Below are 26,160 nucleotides of genomic sequence, written 5' to 3' on the forward strand. Positions count from 1 at the left end.
TTTTATTTTTTTAATTAGTTGGAGGCTAATTACTTTACAATATTGTAGTGGTTTTTGCCATACATTGACATGAATCAGCCACGGATTTACATGTGTTCCCCATCCTGAACCCCCCTCCCATATCCCTCCCCATCCCATCCCTCTGGGTCATCCCAGTGCACCAGCCCTGAGCACTTGTCTCATGCATCCAACCTGGACTGGCGATCTGTTTCTCACTTGATAATATACATGTTTCGACGCTGTTCTCTCAGATCACCCCACCCTTGCCTTCTCCCATAGAGTCCAAAAGTCTGTTCTATACCTCTGTGTCTCTTTTTCTGTCTTGCATATAGGGTTATCGTTACTATCTTTCTAAATTCCATATGTATGCATTAGTATACTGTATTGGTGTTTATCTTTCTGGCTTACTTCACTCTGTAAAATGGGCCCCAGTTTCATCCATCTCATTAGAACTGATTCATATGTATTCTTTTTAATGGCTAATATTCCATTGTGTATATGTAACATAGCTTCCTTATCCATTCGTCTGCTGATGGGCATCTAGGTTGCTTCCATGTCCTGGCTATTATAAATAGTGCTGTGATGAACACTGGGGTACACGTGTCTCTTTCAGCTTTGGTTTCCTTGGTGTGTATGCCCAGGAGTGGGATCACCTATCTTTTTAGTGTCTCAGCCTTGACCTTGGCCTAGGATGCCTACCTTCTGGGTTGAGTAGCTGTCTGTCTGAGTTATCAGAGACTTGTCCTCAGGTTCTGAGTTGCCATTCAATTAACTTCCATAACAGTTGTCTCAGATTGACCTTGGTTGCCTGGAAATAAAAATGTTTCTTACAAGCTACTGGCAAGATGCCTTCAGCACAGTGTTCTTTCAATGAATTAAATAATACCCATTTTGTAGTGCATGTGGTGAAATATTTGAGACTTGGTTTTTAAATAGTCACTGAAACCTGCAATTGGTATAGTGTTCCATCAGTAAATGGAAGTGTTACCCATTCTATAATGCCTGTAGTGAAGTATTTAAGGGACTTGAAATAAAGGTGTTTCTAGAAGCTACTTAAAAGCTGTGTTCCAAACAGTGTTTTGTTAATGGAAGTGATAATTCTGTAATATGTGAAGTGTTTATAGAGACTTAAAGTTGTTTCTAAACCTAACCCTGACCCTAATTTGAACACCTAAACATAACCCTAACCCCCAATCCATCCCCAAATCTAAAACCTAATCCAAACTTTGACTCTTATCCTGATCCTAACCCTAGACTCAAAGCCAAATCCTGACTCTGACCTTGACCTTTACTCTATTCCTAATTCTGACCCTAATCTACATCCTGACCCTGACTCTCTAACCCAACTACATACCCAAATCCAAGCACAAACTCAAATCTTTTTTTTTTTTCCAACTATTACTTTATTTATATTACTATGCTTAAGTTACATGGAAAAGACAACCAAGCAGTTCTGCCCCATATCAGGAAAAGTTTCCAATCAACACCAATTATGTGGTGACAAACAACTAGGAACGGTGACATCTTTGGGTCAAGACTGACAAGGAAGAATGGGCTCTGATGCTACGGTTCATCTCCAACAAGAATATGGCACAATGGCCAGCACAAGCAATACTAACACTGAACCTTTAGCGCTGGTCACAAATTCGGATCTCTTCTCTGAAGCTAGCAAATCAAGTGAAATAACTGGGTTTTAAAAAAAAAGTCTTAAAATGAAGCCCAAATAAATTTAAAAACCATGCTCTTGACACATTTTCCTTTCAAAATTTACATAAAATACTTTTTCACTCTTAATAGCCCAGATTTTTTTCCTCACATAGCCCACCATGTAGCTGCAGATAGACTATTCTGCCTCAAGATGTAAACACAGGGGGGAAAAAAGGCATCTGCATAATATTCTCTCTACACACTGCTGTTGAATGGAAAATAGAAAATTTAAGAAAAAAGGAAAGAAAGGAAGGTTCCATCATAGATTCTCACAACCTCTTGTTCCGCAGTTCATGAATCCGACTCTGATGCTAAGGTGACAGTGTATGTAAGTAGATTTTTGTTTTCAGTGAAGGAGACCTGGGAAAAGATGGATTTCTCTCTTTTTCTTCAAGAGTTATCAGATGGTACATGCTCCTCAAAGCCCTCACTTTCTCGAACTAGAGCGCGTTCCAGGATCACACGACCTTCCTTATAACACTGGCTGTCTTCAGTGGCAAACTCATAGATCCATCCCAGTTTGCTATTGCAGTTTTTGCAGCTCACGTCTCGAACCATGTGGCGGCCAGTGAGCATGACTCGATCTTGAACTTCACTATACTGTAGGTTAACTACCTTGTTAAAAAGAAATGCTCTGCCAGTGGCGCCCGTGAATCGAGTGGAGATGAGTTCCGAACGGTTGGTCAGGATCATATCGCAGTTTGCACAGGAAAACAGACGGGTACCACCGATATGATCAAGGAAAATCCTGCCCATTTTTAAAGCTGAAGCTCTAAAAACCCCGAGCGGCTGTGAAGTCTGCGGCCGCCTGCGGCTTTTCACTTCTCAGCTGGGATGAAGCCCCTTAGCCACCAGAGTCTTCAGGTTTAGTCAGCCAAACTCAAATCTTAATCTCAGATCTCAATCTTGATCCAGATTTCAATACTGACCCTGATCCTAATGTCCTACACTTGATCCCTAACCCCAACCTCTTACCTCTTATGCCTAACTCTTATCCTGATACCCTTAGTCAACCACTCCCATGGGTTATGTTTTAAGAATGAAATTCCATAGGAATCTGGCAGATCCCTGTTCACCCTCTCCTTAATGGGCCATATTGCTTCAAGTATCCTTCAAATACACACATAGAAACTTCCAGGTGGGCACCATAGGTATGGGGGCCAGAGGAAGAGTGGACACCTTAAGGTGATAAGAGGAAAAAGAGGTTAGGGGAAGCTCTCTTATGGGGTAGGGACATTTAATCTCCTGGCAGCCTGTCCACAGGCCCACAGCATGGGGAGGGGGAGTGATAGCAGGCTGATAGGCAGAGGTCCCCCAGGGTTCTGGAATGGGACACCTGTAGAGCATCCTGGGCAGGACAGTGCCTGGGGTCTTGTGTCTACTGATATAGGCATCTGAGCAAAATCCTTTAGTGTGGAGGGGGCTACAGAAATCTTTAGTTTCCTCCTCTATAAATTGGGTGCATGGAGTGACCCCAAGTGTTCCACTTCCAAGAGAAGTAGTCTTTTGGACTTGGTCCTCCAATGATGGCCCACTGGGCTGAGGACACTGGCAGTCCTCCAAGCAGAATAGCTTGAGGGCATGGGTGACTTACAACCAGATGTAATTCATAACAATTAAGTCCAGAGACATGACCACCTTTGCTGGAGGCTTGGGGTCCTCATTTGGAAGTGGAGCTAGGTTTATTGCCCAGGCTTGGTGAGGTCTCAAGAGTTAGCTGGACATCCAGGGCCAGAGGAAGGTAATATGGAGACAAGGGAGGATTGAGGTCCTTCTCACCACTCCTGGAGTCTGCATGTCCCACTTCTCTGCCCCATGAAGGGCCCAGGGAGCCGCTGTTTTCTGTTCTCTGGTTTCTTGTCTGGATTATAGTTAAGAGCACTGACTTTACCAGTGGGATGGGCTGTACCCACTGCACTCAGCAAAGCAACAGTAGCAGGGATGGGACACCCAGGGTCATTCTGGGTAACCCCAACTTTGTTTCTGACTTTAGTTGTCTTCTCTACCTTTTTCTTAGTCAATTTATCTAAATGTTTGTCAATTTTTTCATTTCTCCAGAGAAACAATTTTTAGTTTGTTGTTTTCTCCATTATGTTGTTCTCTTATTATATTCATCTCTGCTCTTAGTTTTTAGCCTTACTTTGCTCTTTCTCTGGCTCACAAAGGGCATCTTCTGATTCCTGACAGTAGCCAGCCTCAGGATCACCCTCTCCAGAATGAATTAAAAACTTCCAGACTGAAGTGGCCCAGGTCAACCAGACACCGTGTTCCCAACCTGACAGACCAAGCCACCTCCAGGCTTGTCTCACCACTGAACCTCTTTTCTGGCTGGGCAGTTCACAAGCTAACCTGGCCTCCCATGGACTTTATTGCCTTAGGAGCCTTCTGCTCTCTGGGAACCAGAAGGCTAGTTAACTTGAGCTGAGCACTGCCAATGGGCACAGAGCCCTGCCTGCTGCCAGATACTGCCTTCTGCACAGTGCCCTTCACAGGTACCACTCACTGCCAGCTGTGCCCACAGGCTCCCCAGAGCCTCACTCACCCACTGGGTCAGACAACTGCAGTTCTCTCCTATTTCACAGCACCTGCCTACGACCTTCCCAGGGATCCTGGTCCTACTCACCACTTTCTCAGGCTAATGCAATCTCAGAGATTCTATCAAGGCCAACTGAAAGTGACAGTCTTACCCACTCCCCTCCCCCAGCAGAGGAGAGACCCCACTTCACATACCTTACTCTTCATCTTCATCCCACTGATGTTTTCTGGTGCCACTGCAAGTGCCAAGCACCAAGGACTTACGAGACCACAGGAGAAGGGGTCAGTGGGAAGATTTCAGAGAAGGTGAGATAGTAACTGCTTTTTTTGTATAAAAGGTGAAAAAAAAAAAAAGTTTACTATTGTTGTAAATAGCCAAAGCTGCACTTGAATATTGTATTAAAATCCCATTTTCTACTATAGCCCAGGAGTTGTGATTCTGTTCTTTCATTTTTTTGTGTTTAAAAAGAGACAGATACTCTCACTCCTCATTCAGTAAGTCTTGCAGGGCCATCAGTTTATTCTATGTGGAAGAAGTAAGCAGCATCAGTTATCCTTCTCTGAAGGACATGTCCACGTCCATCTTTCACAGAGATGTTTGTTTCAGTATCATTAAACTGGACAAGGAGCTGAGAAAGCCCCTCAGAACTTGGGAGATTTGGAAGCTGAAGGTATTGTCACAGGCATAGCAACAACCACTGAAATGCAGGCATCTTTAAAAGTTAACTCTTGCCAGGATCACTACCTACCCCAGGACAATGGCTGATTTCTACACTATGGAGGGAGAGCTTTCTGCTTCTGTTACTGAGGTATCTTTTGACCACCGATTAGGAAACTGTTGGTCAAACTCTGCAATTCTGTAAGCCCTAAGTGGAGAAACTTGTGAAAAAGAGAAAACATACAACATGGAAAAGAAAAAGGCAGAGGAAGGTTATTAGCAAACAAACTGAGAGCAGGCAAGATTTTCCATCACCCCACTTTCCCAAGGTCAGTACTTCACATAAGTTGGAATACTCCTCTGACCTCAGGATTCCCTTTCCTGCTTATTTCTTTTCCAGGGAAAGACTTGTGATGTCATTCTACCAGCACTCCTGTGTAGTGCTGCCTGTGTACAAGGATTCCCAGCATCGCTGCAAACTTTAACACAGAAACGTCCTAGATGGTTCCCAGGCCCGTATCAGGTACACCATGGCCACTCTTCTCTGCCTGGGGCTTGGTTATGTCATGGAGATGTCAGCCTCTCCTGTACAAAGGGCTGAAAGATGCAGCCTGATAGGCAGGGAGGAGGGATACCACTAGGACCAACAATCCATGGACAGCACCGACACGGCTCTACCAGTTAAACACTAGACTGCTTCCAACCTGGATGGGAAACACATTGCCCTGCCCTCACCTGAGTGCCCTCCTGAGGCTTCTCCTAGGATTGGAAACAAAAGAGTTAATATCAGGCACAGTGAGGGAGCCCCTGGGATCCTACACAGCCTTCAGATTATACTGTCACATATTTTCAATACCCTCCCCTGAATATACAGCCTTTAAAGGCAAGAAACAGATGAATTGTGGGGCAATTCTGAGTTACCCTTTCCTTCCTGATGGTTCTGTCACTCAGACACACAGTAGGGCTCACCTCTGCCAGGCCCTAGAGGATTTGTGCAAAGTGACTGTTAAATGCAAGTGGGAGTGCAAGAAGACACAGGAGGAGCAAGATAGAGCAAACAATGGTTGAACTACACATAATGACCATAACGGAGTTGATTATTGATGAACCTGGATGGTGCAGAACTAATGTGCAAGGAAAGACTGATAAATTCACAGAAACGTGCAGAGTAGTTACTCTGCAGTGAGTGTGTAAGCATTGTTAAATGGCATACAATGGCTGTGTCGGAGGGGAAGCTGGAAGAGTGAGGGGCATGAGGGGCAGTTGATAACCTGGCCCCAGTGTGTGTGCAATAAGACTCTATAGGCTGGCACACAGTAGTGTGAGAGTAGAAAATTTGATGGCGAGCATGGGAGGAGCGATTGTTAAATGCTACAAGAGTGTGCTGGAGTGAAAGTGGGATGCACACGCATAGACTCATTGGTGAACTGCACATGGAGGGTATGCAGTGACTCCAGATGGCAAACAGATTTGCAAAGTGACCTGGAAATGAGTCACTGGCTTTTTAATTACACAGTGAGTGTGCAAGGAGATATTGGTGAATGTCAGAGGGGGCATGTAAGAACTGGGCACTGGATGAAGCAGAGTGACCAGTGAGTATGTGAGGAGTGACTACAATGGTCCATTTTATGTGCCAGTGTGGTCAGGTCAGGGTGCAGTTATTTGGCTAAATGTGTGTCTGGATGTTGTTGGCATTTTTAAAATGTGATTAACATTCAACTCAAGAGATTTAAAGCAGATTACCCTCCAAATTGTGGGTAGACCTCACCAAATTAGTTTAAGATCTTAACAGCAAAGGACCTAGGTTTCCCAAAGAAGCATTTCTGCCTTTAGATTGGATCACAGAAGCCCTGCCTGAGTTTCCAGCCTCTAGACTCAAGACAGCAATGTCAGCTCTTCCCTGGGTCTGCAGCCTATCACACAGATTTCACACTCACCAGCCCTTAACACCTCTCTTTCTACATATAGTCTATTGGTTCCATTTCTCCGGAGAATCCTGAAACTGTGACTACTGCCTATAATATGGGTGTGCAACAAGTGGAAACTGGATGGTACAGACAAGTGTGAAAGGAGTGCAATGATAAATTCTAGACAGGACAGAATGAGTACACAGAGTGGTTGTTGAATCAAACAGTTTGCAAAGTGACTTTAGATGGCCAATAGTGGGTGTGCAGTGAGTTAAGCTGGATGGTGTATGAGGTGTGGAAGAGACCCAGGTTCCAGCAGGCCTTTGGGCCCTACCTGGCCCACAGGGAGAGCTCAGACAAGGCATTCTCCCTCACTGGGTGTGCAGCTGCAAGGGAGGGCTCAAAGTCTCTGCAGGGGCAAGGTATTGCTGTAGCAAGCAGGAGGGGGACAGACTTTGCCTTGCCCTATTGCCAGGGCCCAAAGAGCACCTGAATGATGTACCTATGACATCTGGGAGACCTGCATGAAGGACAGCACATGAGGCCTGGAGCTCTAATAGACACATCAGGATCCTGCTGGGGAGGAGAGGATCATAGGCCAGAAGAGGGAAGGAACGCTCTATTTTAAACAGTGATTCCAACGTGGGATGCAGACACAGGTCTTGGGTCTTGGGTCCGCCTTGGGATCCAGTCTCTACCCTACACCGAGGGCCCTCTTCTAGTGGGAGATGTGTGGACTCATGCAGGGATGTGGTGCTACTGCAGGGGGGGCCCTGCACTGCTGAGGATGGGAGGCTGTCAGCATGGGTGCTAGCCTTTGCTGAGGGAAGGGTGGTGGGGGGAAGTAAACCTGGCCACATGCCACGCCCACTCCCGAGTCCCCAGCACATTCCTAGCCTCCTTGCTCTGGGTTCAAATGACCAACACTTCCCCATGCACCCTCTCACAAGATCCAGTTCCCAGTCCTGGCTGAGCCTCACAAGGACAAGGAGCCTGGATCTTCTGGACAGGTGTCAGTGCCCCAGGGATGCCAAAAGAGAGCCAGGACATACCAGACCCCTAAGAGCAGGAACTGTGCCTGGGACACTCAAGTGACAGTTCAACGGGGAGGTGACAGGTCCCAGGCCACACAGGAGGGCAGAGCTTTATTTCCAGAAGGGATCCTGGAGCAGGATGACCGCCTTCCACACTGGTGCCTCCAGCATTCCCCAAAGACGTGCTTCAGCCAGTCCTCAGAGCATGCACTAAAGGGACGTCGTGGCAGCTACAGCCTCTTTCAGCTGCTGCAGTAGTACCTCTGGCCGTGGTGAGAATGTACTAGTATCTACCCTCTGGAAGTCAGGGTGGACCACCACGGACTCCAGCACCTCAGCTATGCGGCCAATGTCAAATGCGGCCTGCTGGGGGCCCAATCCAGTGTCCGCGCCACCCTCTGCCTGGCCAGGGCTCATCCCCTTCGCAAGGAGGAGAAGCCTCCTTTCAGCAATGATCTTCAGGAAGTGATAAAATTCTTCAAAATTAATCCCAGAGCAGGACTTCATGATGACCTGGGTCAGAAAGAAACAGCCAGTGAGCTGCTGCTCACTCATAGCTCTGGGCAAGCTCTGTTGACCCTATACCGAGTCTAGGCTGCAAAGGGCCCTGACACACAGTCCCGTCCTTGAGGATGTAGAGACACACCGGGGGGTCGGTCAGTGATCAAATGGGTCTGAGTCCTGCAGCCTGGAAGCCCCAGACCCTCACTCACATAGGTAGGCCTAGCTGCCACTGGGCCCCTAAGACCGCAGCTCTGACCTCAGAGACCACACCTCCCTTTAGGTTGCAGGCTGCCCCGGGGTTTTTTCCACACCTTTCCCTGGCTGAGGCCCGGGCCTGGTGAGCATATTCTTGCCCCAGCTGTGGTCCTGGCCCAGGTGGGCCCCTACCCACCTCCTTCTCCTACATAGCTGTGGCAAGCCTCACTCACCCGGTGCCCCCACTACTGCTCACACTCGTTGTCCCACCTGGCAGTGGTGATGCCAGTCAGGCATGGCGTCCCTCCACTCAATGACCTCCTGCTGCACGGCACGGAGCTCCTGCTGCAGGAAGTGCCACATGTTGGCCAGGTTACAGCCGTTGACCCAGTTGTGGTTGATGGAGATGGTGTCCTCCTGGAAGGGGCAGGGCGCAGGCTGTCCTCATGATCCCACAGGGGGCACTGTCCCCTCCCCCTGTCCTGAGATCCACTCAGACTTCCTCAGCTGGGAAGAGCCACTCCGAGCTCCCACTGGGAGCCAGCAGAGAAGAGGGAGCTGGGGCTGGGATCATCCTAATCCACAATTATTAACCCACAGTGGGGCTCCCCAAAGGCTGGGACAACCCCACGTGTGTGGACCCCTTGCCCACTGTCACTCAAGAAAGTAACATGTACGGAGGCAGAGAGGCTGGGGGCCGTCAGCGGTGCTGTGTGCAGGAACCAACATGGCTACATGCAGCACCACTCTTGCCCATGGCCTGCCCCATCCCATACCCAGGCTCTCCCAGAGGGACAGCCTGCCCACTCTGCAGGACGCATTTGGGAAGGTGCTGAAGGCAAGGCGAGCTGCGGGGCAGCCCCGGGCAGCCCCGCGGCCCGCTCCCTGACTCATCGGGCCGCAGGCCGTGGGTGTGGAGCGCCCGCCTACCAGGTTGTGGACTTGGTGGTGCCACCCACTGGGCACAAACACCATCTCGCCGGCCTCCTGCGTGACCTCCAGCGGCGGGCCACAGCCATCTCGCGTGGGGTGCAGGTGGCTGTCCAGGAGGCTGGGGGAGGTCACATCGTAGGGCAGGCCACCATGACGGTCCCGCAGGGCGTCTTCTTGCCCTGGTGGGAAGAAGAACCACTTCTTCCTCCCGCAGATGTTGACGGACCAGCTGAAGGAGCGGAAAATGTCGGCGTGGAACGGCGACCTGTGCAAGAGCTCCTGTTGGTGCCATGTGGCTCGGATGTGGGCTCTGCTTCTTTGGAATAGACTGGCCAGACTCAGAGGCCTCAGGGGTCCCCAGTTCTCATACCTGGCCTGTGAGCCAGGTGGGAGGGCCAAACCTCTCCAGCCCCAGAACATCACAAAGGAGGTGCAGGAGCTCTTTCCATTTGGCTAACAGGGATCTCTGAGAGGCTTTGGGCAAAAGCCAACAGACCAACAGAAAGGTTCAGGAGAGTGACCGGGGACAGGGGCATAGGATGGTGGATGGGAGCAGACAGGCAGTTACCAAGTGCCGGTGGGCCCCATGTAAACGAAGCGGTAGTCATCCACGTCTAGGGCGTCCCAGTACTCGTTGAGCCAGTCAGATGAGAAGTATATGGGCAGGGTGAACACGTCTTCTGTCGAGAAGTCCCTTTAGAAAGTGGCATGAAGCTGCAGCATAAGTGGCTACAAGCCAACCTCCCAGCACCCACATCCTGAGTGCATGAAATATCATGAGAGTTTTGAAATTATGTGAATGACCCTGACCTGCCTTCTGGAGTTAGCACCAACCACCAGGAGTGGGGCCACCTCAGACCACCCAGCCATAGCCCAGCCACCAGATGACCCCAGCTGATCCCTGCCCAAATGACTGAACCAGAGATATAAGCAGATAAAATGGTTTTGGGGGTGCTATGACACAACCTAGACAACTTGTGCAGGCAGTGACCTAGATGTTTAGGGCCCCTTCCACACCCATTCCAGGATTTCAGCCTCTGGCTGAGCTGGGGTTATAAAGGCATCATTTGCATCATGATGGCTTCCCGAATTTGGGAGCTTCCACTTTTTTACCCACACCACTGACTCTATCAAGCAGATCCAAAGCCATGAGGCCAGATGTGAGGATAGCCCAGGTACACCAAGGTCCTTTCTGCCTTGTCTCTCAACCCTTCACTCTCCTGGTTCACCCGACAACCCAACCAATGGGATCCCAAATAGAGGAACACTCTAAACCAGCCCAAGGGAGAGTGCACATTCAGCTACACAGTCATACAACACTGTTGGTCAGAGGCCATGCTAGGATACAGCCTCAGTAGTACCAAACCACTGGTAGTTTCCCCGACACCATGCAGATTCCACCGCTGCCATGCCTCTGTACGCTAACAGACGCCTGCTCACCCTTCACAACCCTGCTCAGATATTCTCTCCCCTGTGGCTGCCTGCCTGCCTGATGCAGCTCTTCCTTTGCTCTTTTTATTTTTGGGTTGCCCAGGAAAATGCAAGACACTCTGTCAAAACTGAATTTCAAATAAACAATGAACAAGTTTCTAGGATAAGTATGTAAAAACCACTCATTGCTTATCTGAAGCACAAATTCACAGGACATGAGCGTCTGAGTCTATGAGTCCATCTGGGCTGCTGGAATATGAATTCCTGAGGCCAAGGCCAGAGTGTGGCTGCATCTTAGCTTCTGTCTGCCAGGTAAGAAACTGTGTAGCAGGCAGTACCAAGGCAAGCTGTGAGCAGGATGCTGCTGATGCCTTTCATGTACTCTTGGATTGCTCTTGGGAAGCACAAGGGCCTGAATTCATTTTTTGGGGGTGGGGGGGAGTTTTAATTCCTGCATCAGTGAAACAAGAACTCGATTGTTCACTCATTTATTAAATGAGCACCTACTCTGTGCCAAGGCCCTGTGCCAGAGAGTGGGGGTCTGCGTAGGACCCCTTCCCTGCTTGTGAAAAGCATAACCCTGGCAGGGGAAATGGCTACAAAACCTGAGGACCACCTCAGAGAGCGGGAACACCACAGATGGGGTGGGGTTGCCCACATGAGTGAGATGTTTCTCAGGACAACCTCCTTCGAGCGCTCCAGGTGGAAGAAGTGTGTGGTAGGTGGGGACAGACCTTGGAAGGCCTCAATAAACAGTTGCCACTGCTTGTTAGTGATGGAGATTTTTAAATGGGAGGGACACAGTCCTGCTGGGAAGCTCATCTGGACTTTAGTGAGCCTAGCAGTGGCGTGCAGGACCTGAGGCAGGGCAGTCTGGAGACTGGCAGCAACCAAGGTGAATGACAAAAGGTCTGACTTGGGAGAAGTAGGTTTGGACACGGGAGGCTGGTCCCAGGGGTGCCTGAGAGGATAGGCAAAGGCTGGGTGCTGCCAGCTAGATGGAAGTGAAGTTGACAAGGAAGGTTCTAGGCAAAACTGACAACGAAGAGGTGGGTAACCACAGCCATATGCGCCTTTGCCAGGCCCACATTCTTCACAGCAGCCAAGCCTGTGATGGCATAGTGAGATGGCCATGACTGGAGAGAATGACACTTTCAACCAGGCTGAAGAGATCAAGTTAAATTCCTCAATGGGTTAAAGCTCAGTTCCTCTGTGTGCAGCCAGGGCTCACTCAGAACTGAGAAGGAGTGCTGTGGCCAGTATTCCAGGCCCCTTTACCTGCACAGATGCCAGTCTTTGAGATATAAACAGCCCCGTGAAGAGGAGTAGTTTCCCTGAATGTACTCTTTCCAGTAGCTGATGTAGTCTCTGAGGGGCATGTGTTCTTTGGGGTTGGAGTTGTATTCCTGGACCCCACAGTTTGCAACAGGTACAACCACGTCTCCTGAAAGGAAAGGGTCAGGCAAAAGACTTTTCTGAGAGTCCTCCAGCCTGTCCATCCTCCCTGACCCTGGCCGCCCTCCAATTCACTGCTACACCGTCTCCAGTGAATTCTTCTCATGCCCTGCCTCCCTCAAGCCCTCTGTGGCTTTCCTCATTTGCGCCCTCACAGTCTGACTTAGGTCAGAGTCTAGGCCTCTGCTTGCACTCCAGGGTGTTCCTGCCCAGTCCTTACCATAGTTCTGAAGCAGATAATCGAAGTTGGGCTTTCCGCTGGGTGTCACCCAGAGCCTCCTGCTACCCCAGTCCTCGGTGAAGGCGCTGGAAAAAACACAGGGCAAGTTGGGGAGCAGGTAGCCCTTGAAAAAGTCGGCGTAGGAAAAGGAGTCCGGCTTCTCGATGAAGTCCACGCGGTCCAGTTTCAGACAAACCCTGCTGGGGAGACGCCCCTCGAGGCCTCTGAAGTGGCTCTCGGCGAATACGCGCGTCTCCCTGTCCATCCCGGGCCAGGTTCTGCGTCCGTGGGGCGCAGGGTAACCTGGGCTGGGAGTCTGCCGCGGGGGGACGGGGAGTCTGGAGGGCTGCTGGGGACGGGGCCGGGCTCGGGGGATGTCGAAGGAGCGGCGGGGACAGAGGGGCTGGTGCGGACGGTGGAACCAGCGGTGAGGCCTCCCCGCCGTGGGCCGGCGAAGGGCGGAAGCCCAGAATCCCACTCGCGCATTCTCACGTCTCCGCTCTTTAAACTGGGAAGAGAAAAAAGGAAGTGTTTGCTAAAACTGCTTCCGGAGTAAACACTCTAGGCGTCCGTGGCTCACAGCCCACAGCCGGCCTGGGAGAAACCGGGGAAGTACAGACAGCAAAGCCCGCGGTAGTCCCAGAGCAGTCAAGTGGAACCAAGAGTCTGCACTTGGAGTTCCTGCCGGAGCCTGAAACACGGCGAGCCAGGCCCTGCGCGCATGCTCGCTTCATGCTGCGGCCCGCACCGGGTACTTGAACGGCCTGCGGCAGCTTCGACCCAGCTTCGGGTACCCCGGGGCTTCAAAGGTTGTCGAACGGCGCCGGCCCCGAGTCTCGCCGTTTTCTCGTCTTCCCAGCGACTCGAGTAAGCGGTGTCTCCAGTCTGCAGCTGGGCTTGTGCTCTTCCGGCATAATCCCTCCTGACGCTACCAGCGAGGTAAGGACTCCTCTTCTTTCCTTTCTTAACCTTCAAGGACTGCGGAAGGTTGGTGGGATGTGGGTAGGGCTAACAAAGAGGTACAAGGGCCAACAGTGGGATCTGAGGGATGCTGGGGGTCTTTAAGGGATGCTGGGGACCTGGAGGGGATGGAGAGGGGGTGGAGAGGCCCTGGCTAGGGAAATGGTGGAGGCCCAAGGAGATGATGGGGACTTGGAAGGAATGCTGTAATTTGCCGGTGATGGTGGGACCTGGTGGGGTTGCTGGGGGTTAGGGGAGTGCTGAGGGCCAAGGGCGATGCTGGGAACATGGAGGGGATGTGTAGACCAGGATAGGATGGTTGGGACCTGGACGGGGTGGTGGGAACCTGGAGGGGATACTGGGAGAATAGGGAGGGTCTGAAGTGAAGGTGTGGAAATACGGGACTGTGCACACCAGACCTGAAATGAGGAACAAAAAAGGGGGACTTGAGTGGGGATGACACGTCAGGGTCTCAGCATGTTGGAGAAATACATGTTCTTTCAACTCAGATCTACCCGTATTAGTATGGAAGAGAAGAAAACAGTTTCATTACTGTTTGAGCAGATTACGTACATTTAAGGCATCTGCAAGAGAGTAGAGTTGGACAGAACTTCACACATTTCACACACAAAAAGCAGAGAAAGAATTGTGAAGAGCTCTGTCATCGCCTTGAGGAAAGTCTGTGCCTGACAAGAGACTCCTGCCTGGGTTCTGGAGGTCCCTGTTTATTTACAGCTCTGAGTCAGCAGGTGGTGACTGTGCCCTGTAAAATCTGAACACTGAGTTTTTTTCATTCCTGACTAAAAGAAACACTCAAAGGGTAGAGAAAGAGCAACTTCTTCCCCTTTATTGAACAGTGAAGATGTAATCTTATTTATCCTATAGGTGGCATAAGGGAGACTCTGGGGATATTGGGGCTCTGAGCTTTGGAGAGGGGTTTGGGGGGTGGAGACTCTTTCCAAGGGGTTTAAAGCTTATGCAGGAGAACAACAAGAACCAGAAGTGGGGAAAGGCAGAGGGGGGGACTAGGAAGAAAGTGAGTTAGGGAGCGTCTGAAGTCCAGGTAGAGGAGGGGTCTAAAGTGGGAGCTGAGAACACACGGGTAAGATGGGACAGGTGGTGAGGAGTTTGTGGCAGGCAGAGCAGTGTGAGAGGGTGTGTGATCCTGTGCACTTTTCCCAGTCTGTCCTATTGTACCTCACATGGTCAAGCTGTGGAATTCTTCATTGGCCCAGTGTTGGGCAGAAAGTTAGAATGCCCTGGGAAGTTAAAATGGAGAATAAGAGTCACCCTTAATTCCATCCAGAGATGAGCATTTTTTCGTTTCTTGATATAGAGTTATCCTTCCAGGCATGTACTCACTCATTTGTTTTTTTCGCTATAATCCTCTCTGTACACACACACACAGTCTATTTTATATGTAAGTGAATTTACATATGTAAGCTTTTGCTGCTTTTAACTTTTTTTTTTTGGCTTTTAACTTTTTAAAAAAGATGAACAGTTGTCAGTTTTTTACCACATATTGACTGGATGTTCCTTAATTATTTGATTTTTAGCTGTGGTAAGTGCAGATCATGGAAGGCAAATAGGAAAAGTATGGGAAGCAGAGTGTTCATAATTGTCTAAAGATTTGGGAAATATGGTTCAAAGTTTGCGTTGTAAGGGAAATGTTAAGTTCAGATAGACATTGCCTGGTAAGAATTCCAGAATTCTAGCTTCTGAAGCTCTGCGGTTGCGACTAAGTTTTATAAGTAAGGGGATGCTTTAGGCCAGCAGGTCCCCATGCTTCCCAGGATTGTTGGGGCAACTGAACCAGTAGCTCCGGGTAGGAGAGCATGTCTCCTTTCTTGAGCATTTGCCCTGGGCCAGGCATTTTGTCTTGTATTTTCTCTAGTTTGTATGATGGCTCTCTAGTGTTGACCCTGTTACCACCATTGTATGCATGAGGCTCTGACATAGCTATTGAGAACTGTATTGGGACTGGAACACAGGTCTGTGTTCCTCCAAGGCCCCTAGACAGCGGCCCTGATATCACCTGGGCACTGGTGGGAAGTGCACATTACTGAGCCCCACCCAGAGCTGAATCAGATCTGGGAGCATGGCATGCCTTATCATACCCCAATGACAGACCCCACAGAGGGCCAGAGGAAAAATGGCAGGAGGGGAATTTAAAAGTTAGCATTTGAGGGAAATGCAGTGGGAATAACATAAAATCCTAGTTCTCAGCTCTGAGAAGTTAAGAAGATGGTGCATGCCTTGTGAATAGGCTATGTTATTGCAATGAAACACCCCAAACCTCCCAGGTTGAAAGTGGGAGCCTCTGAGGAGCAGGAGGTGAAGGTAATGGAAAAGACTGACCGCTGGTGCCCGGAGACACTGCTCCCACTGTTCTGACTCTAATCCTTCTTATGGTCAGGAGTTATTGGAAGGTGTGTAAAATGTTGCTTGGTCTGTTACATTGGAAATTAACTAAAAATAGGGTGTTTACTTGATACTGAGTCTACTCCAGGACACAGGTCTGATGGAAGTGCTAAAAGAGATCCATTATACGAACTGCAGTGTGTTGTAAGTTCAGTCCCTGTGACCACTCATTTCTTCCCCAAGAGCATCACTGTGTGGATTAGTCTCAGACACTCTTGAGGTACCTTGCCATGACCTCCCCTCCCTGATTCAACTCTAGCCATAGGGTCAGCAGGTGTGTTGTGTTTTTTCTGGAGATGTGGGTTCCAGGTTACGGCAGGCGAGGACCAAATAAGGACTTCAGGAACTTAGCATAGAATGGTGACTTAATTTAGCATATAGAAAGAAGAAAACTGTCCCCAGTGGACACAAGTGTGTTTTCACATCATATGATTTGTAGTTCACTCATCCCATATTCGCTGGGTTCCTGTGATGCACCAGTATTGTCCCCAAGGCACCCTCCTTGTAGTGTTTGCCTTCTCCAGTGTTTTGATCCAGTTGGTCAACATGTAAACACGATCACAGGCTCTTTGGAATTACTGTGAGTGCTGTGGTTGGTGAAGAGGCAAGGATGCCCCTGGAACAGAGATCTGGAGAGTGAGGTGGAGTTGGCCACTCAGAGTCCTAAGAGCCGCAGGTAGGGAGCCCTGAGGAGCAGAGCAGAGAGAGAGGCTCTGTCTACTGGCCTGAGTGGTGTGGCTGTGGTTACCAAAGCCTACCTGACTTAGCTGGTGACTTTACTCAGGGTACACGGGAAAGGGTTTCCGCAGAAGAGTGACCTTTTCTCATTTTGTTTGTGGTTGTCGCACCAGCTACTGGATAGAGACCGAGTGGTGGGGGCAGAGGGAAAGAAGGAGGTCCGTTGGGAAGTTGTCCAGGACAGTGGTGACAGCCTTGCCTAGTGCTGTGGCTGTGGGGGTGGGGAGTGCAGAGGGCAGGTGTGAGATGCAGCTGCCGGGACTTGCTGCTGGATTGAGAGGGATAAGGAAGAGGAATCTATGAGAACTCACCTGGCTCTGCCTTCACTGAAATGCAGGAGCAGATGGAGGGGCTTGCTTAGTTGGAAATGTCTATTAGATGGTCAGGTGGAAATGCCCAGGCAGTACTCAAGTCTCAAGAGAGTCTGGGCTGGACAGGAAAGTTTGCCAGGCAACAGCTGGAAGGTATATTTAATGCCATGAAACTGTGTTGACTCACTTAAGAACAGAGTATTGATTAAGAGGACCAAGGTTGTGACCTGGTGATTCCAGCATTTAGCAGTCAGATAGAAGAGGAAGAACCAGCAGAGCAGACGGAAAACAGGCTCCAGGGGGCGGGAGACCAGGGGAGCATGGTATCCAAGAATCCAAGAGATGATGGCTCTCAGGAGGTGGGCAGGTGTGTTGGACAGAGGTTAGAACAGATGTGTGCTTTAGATTTGGCCACCTGGAGGCCTGGGCTGAGACGTGTCCGTGAGCAGAGGGGCAGGAGCCTGTCTGGAGGGGGAGAATCCTGGCTGGTGGCCAAGCACAGGGGCACATTTGGAGTCTCTTGGAGGAACAGTAAGTGGACTGTGGGGACTGTCTGGCTACTTATAGTCTATGCAACAGCAGAATAGTTTAACAGAGACCATGTGCTCACAAAGCCTAAAATATTTACTACTTGGCCCTTGGGGAAAAAAAAAAGCATGCCCTATCCTAGTGGTGAAGGGACAGAGAAGTTATTGTTGCTGGAGGGGAGGAGGTTGGGATCAAGAGAACTGGAACCTGGTCTTTGAGGGAGTGGGGACACTGCTTCCCATAAACTGTGCGTGGAGAGAGAAAAGGCAGACACCCAGGGACAGGTGTGGTATCTGAGTCCTCAGCTGAGGGACAGGGAGGGGGTGTGTGGGGTCATTCTAACGCACACGGGAATGTTGTTCCTTTGGCTGTTCCACTTAATCGTCATTTATTTTGGTCTGATTGGAAGGCTGCCATGGAAATCTGTTGTAGGAAAAGTTGTGGCTACAGGTTTCTCCTTTTGCTTTTTCCTTGGTTTTCTTCAAACCTAAGTACTTTTCTCATATTTTCTTCTATATACTACAGGAAAGAGAAATGTTTCTGTTCTTCTCTTGAATTTTCTTTCCTCTTTTCTTTCTTTTTGAATTTTAGAATAGTTTAGAGCTGCTGTTGTCCATAGGTCTTTTAGTGATTTTAATGGTTAACAGAGACCCAGAAGGTGAAATAACTTTTCCACAGTCATAAAATTTGATGGAGCTGGCGTTGGAACTGCAGCATAGTTCCTTGGATGCTGCAGTGGCAGACTCAATAATTCTTTGGGGAATTTGTGCATAATCTCAGTGTTCAAGGAATACCTCCCAGGTACATACTCAGGAATGACAGCTGAAGTCAGGTAATTGTTAATATAAATTCAGTTTTCATGCTAACTCAATGTCTTAAGTATGGGGATGGGCAGTAAACAAGATGTGGCCCTCATCAGCTCTCTCTCATGGCAGGCACAGAGTGGCCCAGTGGCAGGAGGCTTTCTTCAGTCAGGAGGACCGGGGTCCTGCCAGCTTCAGAGCTGTGAGCCTGACCAGAGCCATGAGCCCACTAGTGACTGAGGCCAAGGCACCTTGTCTTGGACGTGGAAACACTGAAAAACATGGTTAAATTGTTGGGGTTAGTCCTCCCCTGATTCTCAGAGTAAAAGTCTTTTCTCTTATTCACATCTGGATGACTGCCCCGTGGCCTCACGGCAAGACGGTGCTAGCAGGTCGTGCAGGTGGCTTGCCAGGGTCCTTACAACTCAGGAGGGACGGCGATGTGTCAGTCATAACACGCTGAAGGCCTGCACCTCCCTTGCTTGCCTGTCCTGGGAGAGGCCCCACAGTCTGTTTTATGTCTGTTTGAGAGTGCTTGGGTGAGTGTCCTTTCTGGGGAGAAAGGTCTGATGAAGGCCCTGTGGCTCTGCAGTTTCCTTTGTCTGGTGGGAGCCACTGTTTAAGGGGAAAGGCACCCTCCCAGCTGCTCTGCCCCTTGCATTGTGCTTCTGCGCAATCCCAGCGTGTGCCGGGAGGACCTGCGAGGGAGCTCACAGATAAAGCCTGCAAAGAAGACGACACCAGTCTTTGGTACAGAAGGTCAGGAGTTTCAAACAGCTGAGGAGATCTTCGTTAGCTTTCCAGTGACATAAGAGCATGGGTTTCCTGGATCATTTACAGAGCCCTGCCCAGTTGGGACTATGAGGTTGTCTGTTTGTTCAGTGTGTTTTTAGTGTTGGTCTGGCATTCATCATCATGTTGGCTAAGACGATGGATTCTTGGGTTCATGTCTCCTTAAATATGTAGATCCTAAGGCTGTTGCTTTCTCAGAATTGACACTCAGAGAAAACACTTGAAGATGCTAATACTCCTGAAAGTATTAGCCAAGCCATCAGTGGACTTTTAATTTTTTAAAAAATCATTTATTTATTTATTTATTTTTGGCTAAACCAAGTCTTCCTTGCTGTGTGTGGGCCTTCTCTAGTTGTGATGGTGGTGGGTGGGGGGGCTGCTCTTCGTTGCGGTGCACAGGCTTCTCATTGCAGTGGCTTCTCTTGCTGCAGAGCAAGGGCTCCAGGCACACAGTAGTTGTGGTACATGGGCTTAGTTGCTCGTGGCATGTGGAATCTTCCCAGACCAGGAATCGAACCTGTGTCCCCTGCATTGGCAGGCGGATTTTTAACTACTGGACCTCCGGGAAAGTCCTGTCAGTGGACTTTTAGAGCTTTTGCCATGATAGGACTGTGCTCATTCATTTGTTGAATGAAGTGAATTGGAGATGATCTCTGTGGTCCCTTTATATTTATCACTTCCAAGTGCCATGTCTTACTTTGTAGTGATGACAAAACTCTCATCCTTAATATGGCAGCTCTCTTCTAGGCTTGTCCTAATTGCAGGCTTTAGTAATTAGTAGAGCTAGTAAATTGGACGGCTTTGTAGTTGTAACAGGGCTTGATAGGCACATACGCATAACTGGGAAATTTGGGCCAGCCCTTGCTGTTGTGATTAAGAGAAGTTCTAGACTATATTTGGAAAGTGCTTCAATTTGATTAACATAGTTAAATTTATTTCTCTTGTAATAGAATCAAGTTGTTTTGACACCTTAATTTTGTGTATGCTACGCACATTCTTCTTTCTTTTCTTCTCTTTTTCACTGTCATGTTTGTTTTTCTGTTCAGGTGTTGTCTGTAGCCAACTCTGATCAGATAGTGGAAACTAATGAGACCAAATGCAGATTCTGAGTATAGTGATGTTTTAGCGGTCATTAAAGAAATGGGATCAAGAGAAAACTGTAGGCTGTTCACACCTAATAGATGAACAGAGTTAGTTCTGTAGATACTTTGTAGTATTCATAATTACACTTATAGCGTATATTAGGTGCCAAGTACTCTTCTCAGCACCTTTCACATATCGGTTCAGTTAAGCCTTACCACTGCAGTATGAGATAGGTATAGTTACCTCCATTTACAGATCAGGAAGTGGATGCAGGAGTGCTGAGTCACACACGGAAGGGTCATACACAGAGTGGGAACACTGGCCATTATCTGTATGAGAGGTTTGTGTTGTAGTCTTCCAGATGTACTGCTACCCAAGGCAGTGATTTCAAATGTTTTTGAAATTGTAATACCCAGCTGAAATTTAGTTTTGGTACATCTCTCATGTGTACATTTATTATTAATTTTAATAAAATTTTATTTTATTAGTAAATATTTAGTAAATCCTTCATTGAAGTGTTAACGCAGAAAAATAAGCAAATCATAAGAAGAGAAAAAGCACAAATCTTGAATTACCACAAAATGAATACACCCAGGGCAAGAAGCAGAACAGTACCAGTACTGCAGAGCCCTCCTCAAGGCCCCCATTTCCCTGGTTATAACTACCATTCTGATTCCTGTTTTTGAGCTTTTCATGTACTTATTTTTATTTTATTTTATTTTTTTTATGTACTTATTTTTAAAATGAATTAAAGTTTGGGGAAAGTCTTGATTCCCTTAAGTCAATAGAAACATCTTAGGGTGTTATGAGTTGATAGAGTTGATTTGTGGAGTTTACTTCCTAAATACTTAGTTTTAATAGAGATTCTGGTGTGAAGAACCCGTACCCCAAAGTAGAATGATCTTGTGGTGTGCATCACTGCTGGGAATCATGAAGGGTCTGAGACTTTCTTATAGGTTTGAGAGTGAGGCTGCCTTAGTTTTGCAGATGTAGAGGAAGATAAGAGGCCCTTGGTCAGAGAGAAAGGGCCTGTTGTGTGTAGCACAGCAGGATTCGTGTGTACATCTGCCCCTGTGCCCCCTAACTTCTAAGGCCCAAGGGGATGCTGCGCATACCACAGGTTTGTGTCATAGCTTATGAGGGGACTGCTAGCAAACCTGTCCAACCCTTGCCTCAAAGGGACACTAGCTTACTATCCCAGTCAGGAAACAGAGCTCTCAGCCAGGAGGAAGACACTGTCCACAGTGACAAGGAAGATATTCTTGGACAGTTTTCATGACACAAGATTTCATATCAATTTTTGATATAATATGTGGAGAAACACCGTGAAGATGTAACGTCCACACCTTGTATGGAGTATTGAGCAGTAGGGTGAGGCCACCCTGAGCACTGACCACAACTACGCTGAGGGTCACAGCTGGACAGATACCATAAACCGTGAGTATCTGTTCACTCATTCAGTCACAAAGTATTTCCTGGGTTAGGATTATGAATAAAATATGATCATTGCCCTTTGAGAGCTTGCAGTCAAATAACAAGTGGTCATCCTACCGTTTAACATGTACAGCAAGTGTGCATGAATTCTGTACGGCCCCACAAGGCAGAAAGCGAGGAGAAGAGGCCGAGGGCGGGTAAGGCCGCTCTCACTCTGGAAGGAAGATTTCAGTAGCAGCAGGTGGTGTTGGAGCACCAAAGGCAGGAGACCCATTAGATGCCACTGTAGTCCAATTAAGACTTCTTTACATCTCTTTTTATGCCTATAACCTATGAGCTGTGGGTTTTTTGTTTTCTCGCATTAACTCACGTCATAGTTGATGATGCTCTTCCTAATCTCAAGTCACTTTATTTCTTTATAACTAGGACTCTCAATTCAGTGAAAGTTCTTCAGGTGTAGCTACTCCCTTTTTTGCTGTCCAGCCTTGTGTTGTTTGATGTGGCGTGTAGTACAATAATTACTTTGAAGAGTCTTGAGTCTTTAGAATATAACTCAGTGAGGAAGTTTATAGAATTCCAATGGACTCTTAAGCTTTGTGAGCCAAGGATGTTGTTGTTTCTTTTCTGCCCAGCATAGTATGTTGGGGGTCTTAAAACTTGTGGTTTGACCCGGTACAAAGTCTTCATCCTTTCTTGGCCTTATATTCTTTATCTGTATGATGAGAGGGTTGGACTGAGTGTTTTACAAGGGCTGTTTCGGATCTGTCATTCATGACTTTTAAGTGCTTTGATAATGAATTCTCTGTTGGTCCAGTGGGAAGGACTCTGCGCCCTCACTGCTGAGGGCCTGAGTTCAGTCCCTGGTTGGAGAACTAAGATCCCGCAAGCTGTGTGTTGTGTCCAAAAAAAGAAAAAAATGTATTGATAAGGAATTCCCTGCTGGTCCAGCGGGTGGGACTCTGCGCTCTCACTGCTGAGGGCTTGGATTCAGTCCCTGGTTGGAGAACTAAGATCCCACAAGCTGTGTAGCGTGTCCAAAGAAGAAAAAAATGCCTTGGTAAATGCAAACTGTAGACATGAATAGTATACCTCTGTTACATACAACTATATAAAACTATATATAAACATGCACATATAATTACATGGAACTCTATAAAATTAGTTGGGATTACATAAATGAAAAAGTTTGTAGGATTATTTTCTGTATGACACTAAGTAAACATAAAAATTTCAAAAGAAGAGTGTTAGTTTAAAAGCTTGTAGAATGTATAGCGGTAGGAGTCATCACAGCCAGAGTGGTGTTCTTGTGAAGAATCCTTGGCAGTCGTTTCCAGTGATTTTCTTCCCTCGGTCACATCTGGCTATGGATGAGCAGTGAGGGTGCTGTGGTGCAGAGCTCCTGGGGACCTTGGTGCTCTGGGACAAGTACGAGTCTGGCCCCAGCCCTTACTTCTCTCCTGAGTCGGGTGCAGTCTCCCTCCTGCCTGCCACAGGTGGTGTGAGAGTCCTTGTAGGTGTGGGCCTGGCCATGTGCTAGAGTCTCCCGTGGACTCAGAATCCAGATCACGCCCTCCGTGTCGGTGTCCCGATGTCTCTGGTCCAAGTGTCCAAGTCCTGGTTTAGGCTCGCCCACCCACTAATGTGTGCCCTTTCCTTCAGAGGCAGAGTGACCTTGGCTGTGGTGCACACCGACCTAGGAACCAGATGAGCAGAGACATCTGCGTCCAAACCTGGCCATGCTCCTATTATTTAGAACTTGAAAAGCGATGGGTCCCTGGAAGACTTTCATTAACTTCTCTCTCACTAAAATTTATGACTGATAAAACTAGAGAAATTCTTGTCAGCTTTCCCCTTTCTAGTATCATTGAGATCAAGAAAGAAGCTTCTCATTTTATCTTCAGTTCCATTACCATCCTGGAGAGGGACCGCAACAAGCACTGGTTCAGTTCCTTGCAGCCTAGTCGGAATGCCGTTTTCAGCATCATCGAACATTTCTGGAGAGAGCTGCTGTTGTCCCAGTCAGGAGCTGCTGCTGAGGCATCCTCCTCCTCCGTGACCAAGGGGAAGGAGCTGACTTGTCTGATGGCCTGTACCCAGAAGCGTCTGGAAGACACAGCCAGAGTCCTGCACCATCAGGGCGAGCAACTTGACAGTATCTCCAGAGGCCTGGACAAGATGGAATCTGACCTGGATGTGGCTGACAGGTAAGCAAACACTGTAATCCTCACCTGACCTTGGAATGGCTGTGGTATGGTATCTTTTCCATCATCTTCTATTTATTTCACATTCAACTTCTGAAAACACAAGCTGTACTCCTGTTCTGGACAGTTGCACTGAGCTGACTGCTATGGGCAAACAAATAAATGAGGGCCAGCACTCACGGAGTGTGCAGTACGTGCCAAGGACAGTTTTAAGTGTTTATGGGGATTACCTCGTGCAGTCACCAGATAAGCCAAGAAGAGCATGTTGTTCCTCGTTTTGTCCATGAGGAAACTGAGGCTGAGAGGCCAAGTAATTTGTTCAAGGTCACCTGAACACTAAGTTTGTTGGCATAGTTTATCTTAATTTTTTTTTCATACCTGTATAGCAGCAAGGTTTGAGCTAAAGCATTTTGGCTTCAGAAACTGCCATCTTAGCCACTGCACGAAACCACTCTCAAACCTTCAGTCTGGGGGACCATCTCATCCTCCTTAAAAATTGAGTACCCAAAGAGTTTTTGTTTATGTGGGTTGTATATACCAATATGTACCATATTTTTTAAAAAACTAAGGCATTAAATAATTATTCACTTAAAACGTACAACGATAAATCCATGTCCTCAGTTCGGTTCATTCGCTCAGTCATGTCCGACTCTTTGCGGCCCCATGGACTGCAGCATGCCAGGCTTCTAGTAACATAAATAACATTTTTTTAATTAAAAATAATGAAAAATAACTTTTATAAAGCAAAATGTGTAGTGAGAGGAGTGTCACTGTTTAAGATTTTTTGCACCTCTCTTTAAAATAAAACTTAGTATAAACAGCTGAATTCTCACGCTTGCTTCTGCAGTCAGTCTGCTGTGCCATCACAAGTCACATGTGATGTCACAAGTCTCTGGAAACACCATTCTACACTTGTGAGAGAATGAGAGTAAAAAGCTATGTAGCACTGTGGTATTGTATGAAGTAATTTTGACCTCCCAGACTCCTTTGGAGGGTCTCAAAGACCACACTTTGAGAAGTGCTATGCTAACTATATGACCTGTAAAATAAGCCAGGGATCTCTGAGTCTAGTAGGAGTGACCTCTCCCTCCCTGGTGTCTGTAATGGTTGCTTGAGAGCTCAGGGTGCGGTGACAATCTCAGGATGGACCCTGAGTGTGGGTCCTCCGCCTCTCAGACCAGGGGTGCGTGACTGCTGTTTGCGAGACCCTTGCTTCTGAGTGACCACACTCTGGAGTCTCCACCTGTTGCTGTTTCTAAGCACTATGTGGTAAAGGGCTTTGTGCTAGAGCTGCAGGGAACTGGGCCCTGCTTCTTATCCTTAAGAGGGGGTGCTTATGGTGAATGAGATATAACATCATCAGACCTCTGTGAGCTTTCCTCATGGGAACAAGGCTAGACATTTTCCCACTCTTCTTGCAGTTCAGGAGTTATGCAACTGAGTTGTAACAGGAGTGATGTTGGTCACTTGCAGGCCTAGACTCTAAAAGCTCTCCTACCCAGTCTCTGAGACTGTCTTCCCTTTTATCTGCTGGAATCCTTCAGGACTCGAGGCGCTAGGACAGAAACATTAGTTAGATAGAGTTTAGGGCCCCAAGTGGCCTCCCAGAGCAGAACCCTGATCTGAGCCCTCAGTTGGACTGCAATGTGAACAAGCGATAGTCCTTTACTGGGGCTAGGCCCAGAGGTTCTGGGAGTTGTTTGTTACAGCAGGCAACGCTCTTAGACTAACACAACAGTCCGGTAGGAATAGAGACACCTATTAAATAGCTTCAACTTAGAACATTGAGATCAGAGATTTAGAAGAATGTTCATCTACACTGGAAATCAAAGAAATGTACACTAAAATAATGGAAATCTAGGTTTTAATGATCAGATTAATAACAACTAAAAGTAAGAATTCTGTCATTGTTTTTCTGTTGCTAAGTAGTGTTTCACTCTTTGCGACCCCATGGACTGTATCAGGCCAGGCTCCTTTGTCCTCCACTATCTCCCAGAGATTGCTTAAATTCATGTCCATTGAGTTGGTGATGCTATCTATCTATCCCATCCTCTGCTGCCCCATTCTCCTATTGCCTACAATCTTTCCCAGCATTAGGGTCTTTTCCATTGACTCGGCTCTTTGCATCAGGTGGCCAAAGTATTGGAGCTTCACCTTCAGCAGCAGTCCTTCCAGTGAATATTCAGGGTTGATTTCCTTTAGGATTGACTGGTTGGATCTTCTTGCAGTCCAAGGGACTCACAAGAGTCTTCTCCAACACCACAGTTTGAATGCATCAAATCTTCAGCACCTCCCTGGTGGCTTAGAAGG

The 26,160-nt window shown here is 47.9% G+C and overlaps 3 protein-coding genes across 5 annotated transcripts in view; 1 reads left to right on the plus strand and 2 right to left on the minus strand.

Moving 5' to 3' along the window:
* Positions 1 to 1,379: 1,379 nt before the first annotated feature.
* LOC122440608 (protein yippee-like 5) lies at positions 1,380 to 7,778 on the minus strand. The gene has a single exon (XM_043467065.1). The coding sequence runs from the start codon at positions 2,461 to 2,463 to the stop codon at positions 2,098 to 2,100; it is 366 nt and encodes a 121-aa protein (XP_043323000.1). The 5' UTR covers positions 2,464 to 7,778; the 3' UTR covers positions 1,380 to 2,097.
* Positions 7,779 to 7,916: 138 nt separating this feature from the next.
* Positions 7,917 to 13,104, minus strand: JMJD4 (jumonji domain containing 4). Its single transcript, XM_043467061.1, has 6 exons — positions 12,580 to 13,104; positions 12,183 to 12,348; positions 10,042 to 10,167; positions 9,471 to 9,738; positions 8,811 to 8,957; positions 7,917 to 8,354 (listed from the first exon to the last, which is right to left on the minus strand). The coding sequence occupies exons 1-6, from the start codon at positions 12,842 to 12,844 to the stop codon at positions 8,052 to 8,054; spliced, it is 1,275 nt and encodes a 424-aa protein (XP_043322996.1). The 5' UTR covers positions 12,845 to 13,104; the 3' UTR covers positions 7,917 to 8,051.
* Positions 13,105 to 13,213: 109 nt separating this feature from the next.
* Positions 13,214 to 26,160, plus strand: part of SNAP47 (synaptosome associated protein 47) — a 67,212-nt gene continuing 54,265 nt past the window's right edge. Inside the window, exons 1-2 of one of the 3 annotated variants that reach the window (XM_043467062.1) lie at positions 13,214 to 13,518; positions 23,309 to 23,853. In XM_043467062.1, coding sequence (XP_043322997.1) covers positions 23,354 to 23,853 — 500 coding nt within the window. In that variant the 5' untranslated portion in view covers positions 13,214 to 13,518; positions 23,309 to 23,353. The remainder of the gene's footprint in view (positions 13,519 to 23,308; positions 23,854 to 26,160) is intronic. The other 2 variants (XM_043467063.1, XM_043467064.1) reach the window with 2 other exon arrangements.

Source organism: Cervus canadensis, chromosome 4 (assembly GCF_019320065.1).
Source record: "Cervus canadensis isolate Bull #8, Minnesota chromosome 4, ASM1932006v1, whole genome shotgun sequence".
Classification (NCBI taxonomy): Eukaryota; Metazoa; Chordata; class Mammalia; order Artiodactyla; family Cervidae; genus Cervus; species Cervus canadensis.

Coding starts and splice junctions, on each gene's coding strand:
- JMJD4 (XM_043467061.1), bottom strand. CDS start 12,844: ATGGACAGGGAGACGCGCGTATTCGCCGAGAGCCACTTCAGAGGCCTC. Junction 12,349..12,579: donor TTATCTGCTTCAGAACTATG/GTAAGGACTGGG, acceptor CTTTCCTTTCAG/GAGACGTGGTTGTACCTGTT. Junction 8,958..9,470: donor ACCACCAAGTCCACAACCTG/GTAGGCGGGCGC, acceptor TGCCCCTTCCAG/GAGGACACCATCTCCATCAA.
- LOC122440608 (XM_043467065.1), bottom strand. CDS start 2,463: ATGGGCAGGATTTTCCTTGATCATATCGGTGGTACCCGTCTGTTTTCC.